Below are 16,914 nucleotides of genomic sequence, written 5' to 3' on the forward strand. Positions count from 1 at the left end.
AGGGCTTAAACTAAGAATATGCCCCCATGATATTACCTGGGGCGTGGTGTGGTGGGTTACCAGGGTATGTTGTGCTTGGAGCGTAAACATTTCGATCTGATAAAGCTTTGAATCGACGTAGAAATATGCCTCTGAAGTGCAATGAATCGGGAGCCCGTGTTTCTATTGTGGCCTCATAGTTTTAAGATTTGTAAAATGTCAAAAAGCACAATAACCAATATATCACAACGGCAAAAAAGAATACAAACTGCTATGGCGCATACCTGAGGGGAGACTGTGCATACAAATAACATTTACACCCATCTTCGTCGGTTGTGCTGGGTTTTGGCTAAAGTAAGAGAATAATTCATGTTGAGAACTGTTGCATCCAGTGAAGGGATTAAGACGCGCATTCTCAACTCCAGTCCTCAAGAACCAACGGTGGGTTTTCAGGATATCCCTGCTTCAGCACAGTTGGCTCAGTCAAAGACTGCTCCTCTGAGCCTCCAGGTGCTGAACCAGGGACTGATTGAGCCATCTGTGCTGAAGCAAGGATAGCCTAAAACATGACCCTTTTTTGGGGGGAGGGGAGGCCTTGAGGTCTGGAGTCGAACCCCTGGATGAAGACATCTGTGTCCTGTGACAAATTGGTAGGACAATATTGTCCCTGTAGTTGGAAAAGGCCATGCTCTTAAAGTACTAGGTTTTTATTTATTTTTTACCTAACATGATATTTCTATTTGTGTAACCTTGGTTTAATACTATCTTTCTATCCAGCCATAGATCTCTTGTATGGGGGTATATACTGCTTTATGTGTCAAGATTACATATACGACAAAGATATCGAGCAAATTGCCAAAGAAGAACAAAGGAAGACTTGGAAATTGCAAGGTTTGGTCTCACTTTTATCTCTGGGAAGAAATTAGTTCAAATTTATAATTGTTTTTTTTTTTTTTCTTAAATAGTTTTTCATCCATCAAGTAACCAAAGCTAAAGCGTCTGTATGGGCCTTAAAATAAAAGATCACTGTGCGTTCCATACAGGTCGCTATTTATTGCAAGTAATTTAGGTCCTTGTGTTTATTTTTATTTTATTTTTATGTAACATTTTAGTACAGAATTGAAGGCCTCAAAAAAAAAAAGGACTTTTTTTGTTTTTTAAAGAACATTGCATATAGCATGTTTCCTGTCACTTTAGAGATTTGATGTGTATTTCAGACTGAGTTGTGCCATTTTTTCCAACCAATGGGGAAGAGGGCAAACAAATCATATATGGAAAAACCATAATGCTGCTTTTCTACCCTCCATGTGAATGAGAAAGCTAATTAGTAGTGAGATTGGTATCTCCTTTTTGAGAGCTGTTTGTCCTTTTTGTAATCTGCTGCTGCGGCGTAAATTCAGATGGAAGTTGTACACGAGCTGTACCGTTTATATCTGGAAAGGCACTGCAGTAGTGTGGTTACCATCGGATAACCTCTTTAGCAAGCAGCGGAATGTTCCCCAAGAGACTCCTAACTGACCTCGTCCAGAGGACTCGGCAATGCAGTCCCCACTGACAGCGAGAGGGTTAATGTAGTAGGCCGTAAAATGACCCCATTGGGAGGAAGTTGTAAGGGGAGTAACCAGATTCTCCGTGGGGTGTGGGGTGTGTGGTGTGTGGGGTGTGTGTGTGTGTGTGGTGTGTGTGTGGTGTGTTTCGCCTCTTGCACACATGTAGGTAGAATCTTGATATATGCACACGTGGTGTTCAGTTTAATTTTTCATAATTTTCTTTCTTTCTTTTTTTTTTTTTAGCTTTCACCCCAAACATGGTTTCTCCTTACCAGTATACAATGACAGGTAAGAGGCCTGCGCTGGGACCGCTGCTCACATACACACCTGCCCGCAGTAATGTCTCGTCAGTGTTAAGCAACATGAATGGTTAGGGATTTTAAGCTCTGTGTTAAGAAAAAAAATATATAAATGTTTAATACATGTCAAGGATTCGGATGCGCGTTAAAAAAAGTTATGATGGGTAAAAAAGTGACACCCATCACCGTACAGTGTACAGCACATACAAATATCACGTGTGAGCACATCGACATGTCAGACAGGTCTGTATCCCTGTGTCTCCCCATTATCTCTTGGCATACAATGCTTCCACTGCAGCCAGGGATTCTGGGAAATGACATGCCACCTATCCCAGCTTCAAATTGCGAGGCTAGTGCACTGAGACCCCTCAGCTCACGCTGAGACCCAAAAGGTTGAAACGGCTGTCTGTGAATAGCCAGTAAAGCTATGCACTTCTCTAACCCAGGATGCTGAAAAGCTGTGTAATGCGGCAGGCATAAGTTTATAGGGCTCCATGTTAAAATGGATTTGAAGCAATAGGTGACACTGCTCATTTGCATGTCATTACCCAGAATCCCTGGCTGCAGTGGAAGTACTGTATGTCAAGGATGTTATGAATTCTTTTTTTATCCCCCATCCCCTGCTCATGTGGGTGAGGGGTGTGGGAGGGGGTTAGGGAATGGGATAAAATCCCCAGGAACTACAATAGGATCAGATGACAATTGGGGTCGTGATGATGAAATCACGAGTTTGAGGGTTCAATGGTTTCCTCCGCTATCGGTAACCTTCAGCCTGTTACTGGGATTGGTTTAATGTTGGTAGAAAACTAAAAGCTTGGGACCCAGAGTATTTCCCAATAAATGGTGGCTGCATAAATCCTAAAGAAGCCAATAGTCAAGCAAACCAAAAAGAAAGTCAATTGAAAGTAATTTTAATGACTTGAAGTGCTGGCCGCATCCTGATGGATGTCCACATGCTTTTATTAATACTTCTGACTGTATCAAGGCTGGAGAGTTGCATTACGTGTGCTGGCCTTCCCAACGCACCCTATTTCATGAAGCACTAACGTGATCTACAATCAGTTGCCCCTCTTAACCCCGCCACTGCCATTGATGCATGCTAGATTGCTGAGCAATGTGTTGGCTGCCTCTCTCGGTGAAGGAGTAGATGAGGCCCTATGGAAATCTAAGATGGCGTAAGCGAGCTGTGCATGTCTGCGCTTCCTGGTTTACGGTGGCTGCGTGTAATGCCAGCATGCACCTCCTCTTCTGGATGAAGGAGCACATTTCTGTTTTGCACCCTCCTGACATCCGCTGCAGGCTGTTCTCTCGAGTTGGCATGGGGCAAGGTTTGTGGGCCTCAGAATCTGCACTGACCCAAATGGCTTCATGAGATGATCTGCATGACCAAGTCCTGCGTTCCTGACCATGCTATTTGGTGATCCACTATTTCTAACAATGGTTCTATGCACATGTGGCTTCAGTTTGCATTATTTTCTCCTTTTAGCCAATTTTGAGTTTTTTCTCTCTAGCTGAAGACTTGGGGGCAAAGTATAAGAGCGTGTTTAAGCCAGACCCGGCTGTTGTAGGTATAGAGTAGTGCAATTTAGTAATGTCACAGAATAATAGTTTTTTTTTTATTCTGGGACATGCTGCTACTACTCCAATAAAGATGATTTTAGTTCATTTCCTGTAGCCTCTTCACTTTTTTTTGCTGCTGTGTTCTGTTCTCTTCGCCCTTTGATGTCACAGAACAAGTTCCAAATGGCAGAGAACACATGAGCAGTATTTAATCTGTAACCTATTCTTTCCATCAAATCTGCTTTTTTAAATCAGTTCTGTACTGTGAGAATACTTGTAGCCTTTTTTTGTTCATTTTTAAAGACATTTGCAATGTATTCTAATGTAGCAAGCATTTTTGTTTCTATAGAAACCATTTACAAAGTCACATCCCCTCCCTCTTCTGAGACGGGGTAGGGCTCAAGAGCCAGAGCCTCTCTAGCTGTACTACACCAATTGTATCTAGTGACTGCCTGGTCACATGATCTTCCACACACAACTTTGCATCGTGGGTACTGTTTTGCAGCAATAATGGAATTAAATAACAGAGCAAAGTGATTACAGGAGAACGGATCGAGCTGCAAGTTAGCGAATCACTTGTTAGTGTGAAGATTGTATTGATGCACATAGTGAATGGGGGAAAAAAATTATGTATTATATTTATTTTATATTTATATAAATAGGAGATATATCAGCAGCTTGAGCTGCAGCTTTAATATAGAAGTAAGCATTTGCATTTCCATTTAACAAACGCTTCACTACCACAGGCCTATTTACAGTTTTGGTATGGATAGTTGCAGACCTGTTTCAACACATTTTGCAATATGTTAGAAATAAGTGTGTGTTTGCTCAAGGTGCAGTCTTCAGTAGTGACTAGCTGTGCAGTGTGATATACAGATCTATATAGTATATGTATCCTTGACACAACTCTGCAGTTGCTTTCGATGTGCTTGACACCTAAACCGTGTCGGTGGCAATGCGGACAGATGGCTTGTGCAATACAGAACCCAAAGGGGAAATACAGCACGGCCGCTTGCGGGGCGTTAACTGCCATTCAGGTTCATGGCAGTAATCGCCAGATCAGGTGTGTTACCCTCGCAACAGGCCTCCCTGAATCTCCCCCCCGCTAACTCTAGAGGTTATTTAGTCAGTTTGCATATGTATTTTCTTCTGCTCTATACCCCATGAAATATAAATGATGCCTCAAGGATGCTGCCGCCCACGCCTCTATCTCCTCTTAACCACGCTCCACACCAGAGCCACGCTCTGCAGAAGTGTAGGATAATGCAGTTTTGCCTAGATGTCCACTTTTATAACCATCAAATGTGTAATCATTTCTTGGAACTGGTGACTGTGACACTGCTTCTCCCCCCCATCCCTTCCCATGAGCCAGTATTCAGGATTATTCTGTTTCTGGGAATCTGTTGGGCTCGTAGCTGTGAATTATTTAGTTTGGGGGACTTCCTAGCAGAGGCCTTTCTTAAAAATGAAGATCAAAGGCCTATTAAAATGTAACTTGTGGTATGCAGAATGCGTATAAACCCTACGGCAATACAGTTTGTATTCCCCCTTTTTCACTGCGTATGTATAATTTATTTTTCTCCAGCACAATGCTATTTCTGCGCTGTATACACCCAGCACCGAGGAAGTCTGAGCTCTGTTTAATCCTTTCCACATTACGATACAGGCAATCTGTTCTAAGGAATTAAAAGGCTTTTCTAAGATACTACAACTGTTTCGTGGTACCTGTCCCCTTGCATCTGCCCATAATCCTGCAGCAAAGACCTGTGTTTCAGACTATACCAGAGGTGGCCAACTCCAGTCCTCAAGGGCCACCAACGGATCAGGTGTTGCGGATATCCTTGCTCCAGCACAAGTGGCTCAGTCAGTGGCGGTCATTCTGATTGAGAACCTGTGCTGAAGCAGGGATATCATTAACCTGACCTGTTGGTGGCCCTTGAGGACACGAGTTGGCCACTCCTGTAGTAGGGGTTACCTGATCCTGATAATGCAGCTTCCTAAATGCATTTGATACCTCTGTGCTCCGTGTAAGCATGAGTCTTGTAGTTGTTACCTGCATGTATATAGAGGACTGCTCACATTGTAGACCTGCAGTCCAATCTAACCGCAGTAGAATGGTCTGGTCGAGCCAGGCCTGACGATAGTTGTTCTCCGCATCCTTCTGTGTGCAAACCGGTGACCTTTTTCTTTTTTGTTTACCTGCTGCTTTCAGTGCTCTTTGCAAACAGCATGGCAATACAAGAGGGTGCTTTAAACAAATGAGTGGGTGCTTATTATTAATATGGCAAAGGGAGAAAGAAAATGGTCTCTTGCTAATCCTTCTGTGAAGTAAATGTCTGCCCATGAAACCGGATTCAGTTGCTGCTTCAATATATTCATGCAGGGAGGTTATTCGTAGCCGGTGCGCAATCTGCTGTATCTGGGTATTTAGCTGGAGCAGCACTGTAACTGCTTCCACCTCTGGAACACCACTTGCAAGTAAGCAGTGTACGCCCGAGTCTTATCAGTTATTCCAATCTCCGCATTCAGGTTTCCTAGTAACAGGCGAGCTCTGAAGCTGCCTTCTCCTAGCAGTGTTTATGCGACAGATTGTCAAGGTCAGCGGGCGCTGTTCTGAACAACAATAAAAACAATGTATTCGCACATCCAAAACCTGAATCCAAGTTGATGGACAGAACATGTTGATACCAACTTAGCTGCAATGAAATGACAATTAAGTGTTTGCCGCACCCAAATTCTGTTGTCTAACCTGTTCAGGAGTCGGAGAGAAGTATTCAACGTGGGAGCCAACAAAACGAGAGCTGGAGCTGCTACGGCACAACCCCAAGCGGAGGAAAATAACCACAAACTGCACCATAGGTAAGGAGGGATAAGTAACACACTGATTCACCCAGGTGAGACACTGATCCTTCTCTCTCTCCAGTGCAGTCTGTGATCTGGTGCCAAGCGCAAACCCCTCACCTCCCTCCCCATTCTAAACCCCTCACCTCCCTCCCCATTCTAAACCCCTCACCTCCTCTCCCATTCCAAACCCCTCCCCCATTCCAAACCCCTCCCCTCCCCCATTCCAAACCCTTCACCACCCTTCCCCCATTCCAAACCCCTCACCTCCCCTTCCCTCCCCCATTCCATTTCTAGTTGGTGCAGTGGGGGGAATGTCTGTATTTGCATTCACAACTGATTTACTGACTCCTTGCCCATTCAGTGGAAATCTTGCATGTTTTGCGGCTTAGGGTTTGGAGCAGGGGGGTTATTGTATTTAACTAGTAAGTAATAATTTTTGGTTGTGTCTAAGATTAAGTACACAACCATGAATTGAACTAGGCCCTCTTAACCATTCTGCTGCCAGAAGTACATGCAATGTACTGCTTTGCAATGTGTTGCAGATCTCTGGCAGTGAACTGGTTAAAAACAAAGGTTTTCATTTTTACTGTTCTAATTTTACCCAAATGAGTTGCGTGTGTTCCCTGGCACTCCCTTCTCACCATTGCACAACCAGCCATTGAATGTGTTCTTAAAACGATTTCATCGGAGGTGACGTCACGCTGCCCTCACTGATTCGTCCTGCGAGTCTGTGCTGCGCGCTCGTGCAGTGGGAGAATACTGCAGTCTCTCTGCGTCCTTCCCCCTCTGCTCCGTGCTGAGACGCCAGGTCTCGCCATCGATCCGGCCATAAACCTCCAGACAAAAGCACATCTGCTCAGCCTTCAGAACAGATGAATGATATAGTGGGTGTTGGTCAGTTGGCTTCGCTTAATTTTGTTTAACTCCTGAGGTCATCCGTTCAGGACACAGACTTGCAGTGTTATTTACAATATGGTATATTCAGGACACCTGCATTTTTGCAGTTATGAAGCCCTGCTTAATCCCTTCAGTGCAGTGTAAAAGGTCCCCAATTTTAACCCGTTCAATCTGAGGGTCGGCACCGTGCTGAATCACTAAGCCTTGATCATTGTCTGTTTCTATTATTGTCACTTTGCGCATATTGTGATATTTTATTTTTAATGGGCTCATGACAACCTCGCACGCAGTAATTGACATAGCAGCTTTTGACATTTTAAACTGGGATACTACCTTGTTTTAGTTGGAAAGTGTTAGGCCCGTAATATAGTGCGCGTGCCTGTGCCAACGCGCGTGCATGTGACGCACGCTTTTTGTGTGTATGCTGTGAGCGACAGTCTTGGAAGGAATTGTATGTGTCACTGGGTAACTGTGTGTGTTTTTTTACTTTATCAAACCTTTCTAAACACAATACATGCATTACTGCGGCGGTAGCGGGGCGAAACTTTTATTTTCCCAATCTCCCCCCCTCCACCGCCCTGTCGGCCGGTTCCATGCTCACTGCCGTGTGTGCGCGGTCCTATTCTAGAAAGGCTGACTAACCACAGCCAACTATTACTGCCGCGCGCACACGCACTATAGAACAGCCCTAAGTGATTTCTGCTCTAAGCTGATTAGCTATTCCTAATGGCCTTTCGTGGAATGCATATAGAGTCACCAGTAAGTCAGAGATGCTCAGAGCGAACCTTATGGAAGCCGACAACACACATACTCCGCACCAAGGTTGCAAATGGCTCTAAGTGCATGCAGAAACCAGTGCCTTAGTATTTTCATTGTTCTTTCTTGGCAGTATAGATTTGATGGTGTACATGATGGAGAATAACTCCTGCATGAGAAGCAGGTTACTGCGCAATGTTTGTGTAGCACACAAATCGTACACCACCATGTCAAGTAAAGCAGAAACAGTCGGTGTATAATCCTACTGGAGAGGTCGTCTTGAATCCAGTACAGGAACTAACAGTGTCGCATAGCCATATTTCCATACTTCTGCGCTACACTCTTCTGATGGAGGATTCCACCCCTTTATATTAGGTTCAATGGCTGTTTTCTTAGAGCTAGTTTAGCTTCACTGACTGTGTTTAGGGTAAAGGGTCACATCTCATGCTTTGTTGCTTGCTGTAGGAAGCTGTCTTTGAATGTGTTTTGCAGTGCATTTCCCTGTAAGCTGCAGTGAATAGCAGAGCTGCGTTGATGGGCTATTTCTGTCTTGCTCAGGCACAGTAATGCTGATTACATTTCCTTCAGATCACTTTATGCCCCTTCCTCAGAATAAACATTTTTGGGGTTTGAGTTGCCACAGACAGGGCTTCCGTGTGTCTACGTGAAGCATACATCAATCTGTGCCGAGATCTGTGCGCAGCATTAGCCATGGATCAGCCTGCCACTGATTAGCATTTGAAGTGACTTTGTGACTGAGCCCTCTGCTGGCTTAGCGGCTGTAAACAATGGGAATTTTCAATGCATCTGGATAATTAGCCCGTGCGGCCTGGGGATTCCCATTCGGGGCACAGCAAAGATGAGAGGAGGAGGCGAGTGAAGCTTTTGGAACAAAGATGGGCAAATCCTTCCTAGAAAGAAAGGATGACGTTGGGGGAGGGGCATGACCAAAACAGGATTACACAGCTGCAGAAGCCACCTGCCACCGTGCTGTGGTGTGGGGCGGGGAATACATTCAGAGCTGTGCTTTAGGGGATGAGTGAGCTAGGAAGAAACCTAAACACACACCACACACCACACATACACACACACCACACACACACACACACACTTTGAAAAGATTGTAGACTAAAGGCTGTTACGGACCAGTCTGTGGCAAATACAGGATTCAGCTGTCAAAAATACAACCTTGTTTGCTTGAAACACTTTTCTCCCTAGTGTTCTTGTATGTTGTGACTTCACTGGATCCACAAGATAGTACAGTTTTACAATTAAATCTCTGAAGAGCTCTCACGGTCCATAAAAATGTATCTCAACCGATGGCGAATCTACACTTCTCCAGTAAGGCTACTGGAATGGTAAGGGTGCTTGGGGGTGTAACAGCCCAATGAGGACACTGCTTGAAAGGCTCCGCTTGCTCAGTTCCTCTCCCCTGTTTCCATGCACTTCGTGTAGCTTTGCAGTCTGTCCATTTCTGTTTTGATCCGTTGGACTTTATATTAAGCCGGACTCTGCATCTGTTGGGAAGAAATGCAAACGGCGTTCCATGGTTTAGACTTGGAGGCTGACGTGTGATCCTGTTTGGTTGCACTGAGTATTAACCTTGTTTACCAAACTGTATAAGCTATTCTAACTTGGGCTTTCTACCTTAAACCAGCGGTGCTCAACTCCAGCCCTCATGCCCCCCCCCCCTCCAACAGGTCAGTTTTTAAGGATATCTGTGCTTCAGCACAGGTGGCTCAATCTGTCCCTGCTTCAGCACAGGTGGCTCAGTCTTCGACTGTGCCACTGATTGAGCCACCTGTGCTGAAGCTGGGCTATCCTGAAAACCTTACCTGTTGGAGAGGGGTGGGGGGGGGTCTTGATTGACTGACTGGAGTTGAGTGCCCCTGGTTTAAACAATAGTATTCAAATAACTTGGCTTCCATTTTGAAATGCTTGTTCTCCAGCCCTGTTTGGGTAAAATCCGAGACACCGTCCGGAGAGAACCCTTCTCCATTATTCCTACTGTGTACTGTGTATAAAGGTAAGGAAAGATTAACACACTGCTCCTCTTGTTTTCCCCCAGGTCTACGAGGGTTAATCAATCTCGGGAACACATGTTTTATGAACTGTATTGTCCAGGCACTTACCCACACTCCACTACTGCGAGATTTCTTCCTCTCCGACAGACACAAATGTGAGATGCAAAGCCCCAGCTCCTGCCTGGTCTGTGAAATGTCTACTCTCTTTCAGGAGGTCAGTCTCTTCTAGTCAAGCTCTGCCGTCTCTTCATTTTCAGTATAATGGTGACACGCAGCACCCACACATTCTGTCACCGGGTATGTTTTTGTGTTCTATTGAATCAGGGGTGCTAAACTCCAGTCCCCTTCAAACACACCTTCTCCCCCCACACCTTCTTTCTCCCCCCCCCCTCCCCACACCTTCTTTCCCCCCCCCTCCCCACACCTTCTTTCCCCCCCCTCCCCACACCTTCTTTCCCCCCCTCCCCACACCTTCTTTCCCCCCCTCCCCACACCTTCTTTCCCCCCCTCCCCACACCTTCCCCCCCCCCTCCCCACACCTTCCCCCCCCCCCTCCCCACACCTTCCCCCCCCCCTCCCCACACCTTCCCCCCCACACCTATTACACCTCCCCAACAGGGCAGGTTTTCAGGATATCCCAGTTTCAGCACAGGTGGCTCAATCGGAGGCTCAGTCGAATCTGATTGAGCCACCTGTGCTAAAGCAGGGGCTGATTGAGCCACCTGTGCTGAAGCTGGGATATCCTTAAAACCTGACCTGTTGGGGGTGGATGGGTGTGTCATGAGGATTGGAGTTGAGCCCCCCTGTATTAACTAAACTGCATGGGAATGCTCCTTCAGGGAATCTTTGAGGGGGGCGTCAAGTTAAATTAATGGGATATATCTTTAAAATAAGATACATGTATTGGGAACAATGATGGTAGCAGGTCTTGATATTTAAATATGTGATGGTCCTCCCATTCATAGAGCTGTATCATGTATGTTTTGCTTGACACAATCGTTCATACTGATTTTACTTGTAATAAGGCACACACTTCTGCAGTATACGCTGTACTTGGATACCCTGTCTCTTAGAATAGGGGCGCTCCACTCCAATCCTCAAGGCCTCTTTAATAGATCAGGTTTTAAGGCTATCCCAGCTTCAGCACAGGTGGCTCAGTCTGTCTGAGCCACCTGTGCTGAAGCTGGGACAGACTGAACCACTTTTGCTGAAGTTGAATTATCCTTTAAAACCTGCCCTGTTGGGGGGATGTGGGGGGGGGGAGGGTTGAGGACTAGAATTGAGCCCCCCTGCTTTAGAACACAAAATCAATTAACTTTGGTGTTCGAGGCACCGTGGGACTTGGCTAAAATGGCGAAGTTGGCATTGGGATTCCAACAGGCTTTCCCCACAGAGGACTAGCAGAATTTCCTGTAGGTTGCTCCATCTCCCCTGTTGCCCACATGGCTTGTGTATGGCGCACTGTTTGTGGTTTATATAGCGACAGCTGAGAGGTGGGGAAGATTCCATCCCATGGTACATCCTGGTATACGAGGCTACAGTCTCACAACATGGCTGTTTGCATTAATAAACGGAGCCGGAGGGTCGGCATATTTCTCATTCAGAAGATGAAGATGGCTATTTATTATTTTCTCGCGTTGAGCCCCGGTCTTCATCTCCTTGCCCTTTTTATTGTAAGTGAGCGATTCTTCGTTCTGTGATAGAAGGGCGCAGAATTACCAGGGATGTCCTACTTGTAACCAGAAGTGAAGCCCATAACGCGTCCATCCGCTTTCTCATTACATGCGTAATTAATTTCTACAACCTCGTCTAATGTTCTGAGATGTTTGAGATGTAATCATAATTCAGAGCACTGTTGATTTATGGAAGCCGTTAAATACAGGTTGTTGGCTCACTTTCATGCTGCTCACTACTATGCCTTCTGGCCCCTCCCCTTGCGTTCTTTTAACCTGTAGCTGAATCTCTCTTAAAGCGGTAATCTATGCATGGTTTTTTTTTTTTTCTCTCTCATTGGATTGAAGCAGGGGGTCTCTGTAGCTGAACCCCATTAATTTCAGCTCCGGGGACCCCGTGCTTCCCGAGTTACCTCTGTAAGGGGTGCCCGTAGCCGCTCCGCTACCAGCGTTCACGTACTGGCGGAGTTTCAAAGCGCCCGCGCCCTGCGGGCCAATAGGAAGCTGTGAGGTCATCGGGTTCAGCTTCCTATGGTCTCGCGTGATGCGGGAGCTTTACATTTTAAACCCCTGCTAGCTCAGCCGGAGCGGCTACCGGCACCTACCACGGAGGTAAGTGTCTCCGGAAGCAGGGGGTCCCCCGAGCTGAAATTAACGGGGTTCCGCTTCGGAGACCCCCTGCTTCAATCCTGTTAAATTACAACATTTAAAATTGCATGAATTGCTCCTTTATGTTGCCATTTTTTTCAAATATATTTTTCTCTTCCTGTGGGAAATGTAATGAGCCTGGTTTATTAAAATGATGAAGCCTTTCCCTTTTGTGGCATAAAGATTTATATCCTTGTTGGTGCTCACAACCTGCAACACATTGCAGGGGGATGTACACAGGAGGGGTCCCGAGCTTCGCTGTGATTGGGAGTCTCTCTCGTCTCCGGCACCAAATGTTAAATATTTGTACCTATTAAATTTGGCGCAATGGTATAAGATTACAAGAAAACCAGACGAGCACAGTCTGTATAAATGTGTATTAAACACCAATATAAAATAATCACTACTCGCTTGCATGCTGCGAAGCAGCATACCGTCCGGGCTCCACCAATTGAGTCTTACTCGCATGTAAGTGAGCAGTGATTGTTTTATGTTGGTGTTTAATACACATACTTATACACACTGCTTGTCTGTTTTTTTTCTTTTCATTTCCTAAGCTTCCCCCATGGCTGGGGGTTACTGGACATTGGGCTGCGATACCCTAGTAGATTAACACTACATATAAGAAGCACAATGTAGACAATCAACTGATGTTGACATAATAACAGTGACCTCAATGTATTTAATAAGTACCAGATGCACTGCAGTAGGTTCATGTTCATTAAACAAGAGTTTTTCCTTCGTGGCTCATAAATGTGTTAAACTGTTGTAATCTAATCTGAAACACTAAGATTATTATAAAATTTGAGTTGAAAGTATGGTTCAAAATGTCCTGCTGCTGTAACGCGCGGCCAGAGACGATAACGCCACTGGCTGATTGCATAATCAATAACCACATTGATCCAGCTGCTCCCACTCTTGGACGATACGAATGATCTTTTTCAGTCTTCCTGGCGACCATCCTTTATCAGGAAACCTTTAATGTGAGCGTTTTGGACCGTAATTCTTGCTCTCTCTCGCACGTTATAACGTGCTTAACTTCGCTAAACACCATTTTGGAACTCTGCACTTGATGAGGTCATCACGCCAATTCCAAAGAATATATATTAGATTATCAAATAATTAAATGTAGTAATCTCCCAATCAGTTCCCGGGGGGCAAAAACACTAGATTGTAAACTATGGTACAGGAATTAATTGTGCCACTAAAATTGTGTATTTAAGAAAATATAATTGTATAAAATGACACTATTTGTGAAATAGACTTTTTAATGTTTCTTTTTGGAGTAGGAGGCCCTGAATGGTCGGCAAGACTTGCATGTGTTTTTGGAAAGCCATCCCTGCCCCACTCGTGGTTTTCATTTGTCTTTAGTACATGCCTTTCTTCCAAGACGGTATACATCTGTAATATTGTGTGACAGGTTTAGTGCTAAAGTAAGTGTGTGATGATAGTATAAATAAACTATACTGTTCAGATTTCTCTCTGAAAATTGTAATACTGGTTAGTGGATGCGAAGCACAGACAGGTAAGTGCATAACCACGATTAAAAAACTCTGTACCAGGCACTCTGCGCTCTCAGCAGTGTACAGGATGAGACGCCAGGGTTGGGAATTGCTGACACGGCAGTGAACACTTGTGCTCAGTGGGAGCTGCACGGTGATAATGAGTAACATTTTGCAATGCTTTTATTAGGTGAAATCCTGAATGGAGTGTGTTACTGCTATATTTTGTATTCATATCTGGAGGGAGCATTAAAGGAAAAGGTTTTAGATGAGCGAGAGCAGGGAAACCGTGAGAAGGGCAGCCAGGCCCTTGTGCGCTGACGGGAGGCAGAGTTGAAAATCAGATGCACAGGTGGGACAGGTTTAATCCAGTCCCTGCTCTGCATTATGGCAATGAGGGGTGTTTCAGCTTGGCATGGGGAGGTTATAGGGTGTTGTATACAGACTGCATAACATAGGAAGGACAGGATGGGAGGTGATGCCCAAGAGGGGTGATTCCTTCTTGAAGTGTCCTTGAGCTGTGTCCAGCAGCCGGGCAGCCCGAATCCCTGCACTGTGCTCCTCTGCATTGGCTCCCAGTAAACGGCTCTGTATTTTAGACTCCGGTTATTTACAGAAGAACACTAGTTTCTGAGATTGTGCTTTTGTCTTTTCCCCTCTGTGCGGTTTCCAGTTTTACTCCGGACACCGATCTCCTCACATTCCGTATAGGTTATTGCACCTTGTATGGACGCATGCACGGCATTTAGCAGGGTACGAGCAACAGGACGCACACGAGTTCCTCATTGCTGCATTAGATGTTCTACACAGACACTGCAAAGGTGAGTAACTGGGACCTTAACCGTGCCCAGAACACAGGCCCGGTTACATCTAACACTTGGCTAGTCACGTCCTACTTTGGGGCAAGAAGCTAATACTTCAGTAGTAACGAGTATGTTTAGTTGAACAGAATGGATTTTGAGTGTATACTCTGCTAGCCCAAATTAAAAGGCATCCCCTATTCTTCGGGTGTACTTGCTGATATTTACCCATGTTAACATGGTTACCACAATGGTCCACATTTGGCAAATTGTATTTATTCTTCCTTTTATTTGCCCCTCTGCCTTGCAATTAGTTTTTTTTTTTTTTCCCTATTGACAGAAAAAGGGGTTACACTTGTCTCACCCACATTTTATAGGCTAGAACCATTTACATTGTTCCCCCGGCCTCTTGGCATAGGAAGAGCTTTGCAGTCCGTGTTCCCTGCAACTCTTCCGACACGGTGAATGGAGCTTTATTTTAATTGTCGCGTGCGGATTAGGGAAGGGGGGTCTGTGGGCTTTACATTAAAAAAATTTCACTTCTGTTTAATGCAAGGCTGGCAAACTGGAGTCCTCAAGGGCCACCAACAGGTCAGGTTTTCAGGATATCCCTACATCGGCACAAGTGGCTGTCGTTGATTGAGCCATCTGTGCTGAAGCAGGGATATCCTGACAACCTGACGTGTTGGTGGCTCTTGTTGACTGGCATTGGTCACCCCTGGTTTAATGCTTCGTCTTCACAGGTATGCTTTTCTCTTAACCCAAAGAGCCCTGTGCTCTGCCAGGTTGTCCCTTACATTTGCAGTAGCTGCTCTCACAAAGCATTAAGCTTGGGTTATCCGGGGGGGTGATAGAAATGTGTACGTTTTTATAACGAGCGCAAGACCTGATCAGGGCAGAAGCCAATGAAAGAGAGTAGCAATCATCCATCTTTCTGCATTAATATTTCAAAGTCGCAGAGTTCTTTTGGACACGTTTTCACTCGGCTGAGCTTTTGCGCACTGATGCAGAACTGGGCCTTGTAATTTCTAAACCTTTCCACTGCTAACACGAGCAAGACTAGTCCCTGGGAGCTCGGGGAATAAGCCTGTTTCTATTGGCAACAGGAAGCAGCACACGCGAGGGAGGGGGGGCGGGAATGCAGGGGTGCACCTCGTCTGATTTGCTCTGTCTTGTCATCTCTGTTCTTTGCTAGGTGATGATAATGGGAAGAAGGCCAACAATCCCAACCACTGTAACTGCATCATAGACCAAATCTTCACAGGAGGCCTGCAGTCCGACGTCACCTGTCAAGTCTGCCAGTGAGTTCCCACCGCCTCCTGCGCTCTGCGCGTATCGCATGACGAGGGAGCGCGCTGGTAACCCTGCGAAGCACCACCAGGCGGGTCCGAAAATAAAAGGGCAGGTTCGGGAGGTTTCACACGCGGCAGATGTGGAATGAGGCGCCATCTACCAAACCTGCCTGGCAACAATCCAGAAATTATAAAGGGATTAAACCACAAAATGCTAAATTCTGCCTGCGTTCCCCTAAATTATCAACAATTTACTAACTAAAATTTGAGGGTCTTAATAGAGAAGTAGCCCCCATGCATTTCTCGCCCTCTCCTGCCAGCGACTCATTGGAATGTTACTTTGCGCTTTCTGCCGTTGGGGTGGTATAGGTTAGGCCTGGTGCCCTGTAAGCTTGGCCTCTCCCCAGCCATCAGCAAAAGGCTTTGGAAGCCTCTTCCACCAGTCATAGCCCCCCGGGCCGGAGTGTAAGTAGGAGAGTTACCTCCTTGTTGCTGCAATGGATTACTCCGTATGAGCAGTGAGACGGGCAGAGCCATTATATCACTCCTGGTCCATTAGCTGCAGACGGCTTCGAAATCTGTTCAGCACGTTTGTGCGAATATGCGGTTACCGTCTGTATTCTGAAAGCAACATTTGGCTGAGATTTGATTTTCTCAAGACTCATAAATCACAAAGCTCTCTGCTTTGCACACCCTGCGTGTGACTGCCCTCTAGTGGATACATGTGGGAATATTTCCTGCATTACTCGCACAAACCATCAATTTTACACTATGGATGTCGTTTTCAATTAAAAAATAAATACATTTTAAAAATGAAATGAGATTATTTTATTGAAGATTTCAGTGTTCACACACAACATTGACATTTAAATGTGGTGTTAATAGTGCATCTTTTTTCCCCGTTCTGCCGTTGTCCTGTTGTGGTGTTTGTCGTGCATGTGGCTGGGCTGCTACAATGGGTCTAATTCCATAGAAAATTATGCGTAATTTCCGGTTAAAACAGATAAAAACCCGGACGTGCGAGATCAGTTGGTGCTTTTCTGATTAAAGCCAGATTCCCTATCTAATTCACCAGTGTGTCTGTCTACTC

At 45.4% G+C, this 16,914-nt stretch overlaps 1 protein-coding gene across 5 annotated transcripts in view; it reads left to right on the forward strand.

Annotated features, from left to right (window-relative positions):
- Positions 1–16,914, forward strand: part of USP22 (ubiquitin specific peptidase 22) — a 48,650-nt gene that overhangs the window by 21,679 nt on the left and 10,057 nt on the right. For all 5 annotated transcript variants that reach the window (XM_075565842.1, XM_075565841.1, XM_075565840.1 and 2 more), the window contains exons 4-9: positions 757–870; positions 1,773–1,817; positions 6,146–6,247; positions 9,954–10,123; positions 14,406–14,553; positions 15,728–15,833. In XM_075565842.1, the coding sequence (XP_075421957.1) occupies positions 757–870; positions 1,773–1,817; positions 6,146–6,247; positions 9,954–10,123; positions 14,406–14,553; positions 15,728–15,833 (685 nt within the window). The remainder of the gene's footprint in view (positions 1–756; positions 871–1,772; positions 1,818–6,145; positions 6,248–9,953; positions 10,124–14,405; positions 14,554–15,727; positions 15,834–16,914) is intronic.

Source organism: Ascaphus truei, chromosome 11 (genome assembly GCF_040206685.1).
Source record: "Ascaphus truei isolate aAscTru1 chromosome 11, aAscTru1.hap1, whole genome shotgun sequence".
Classification (NCBI taxonomy): Eukaryota; Metazoa; Chordata; class Amphibia; order Anura; family Ascaphidae; genus Ascaphus; species Ascaphus truei.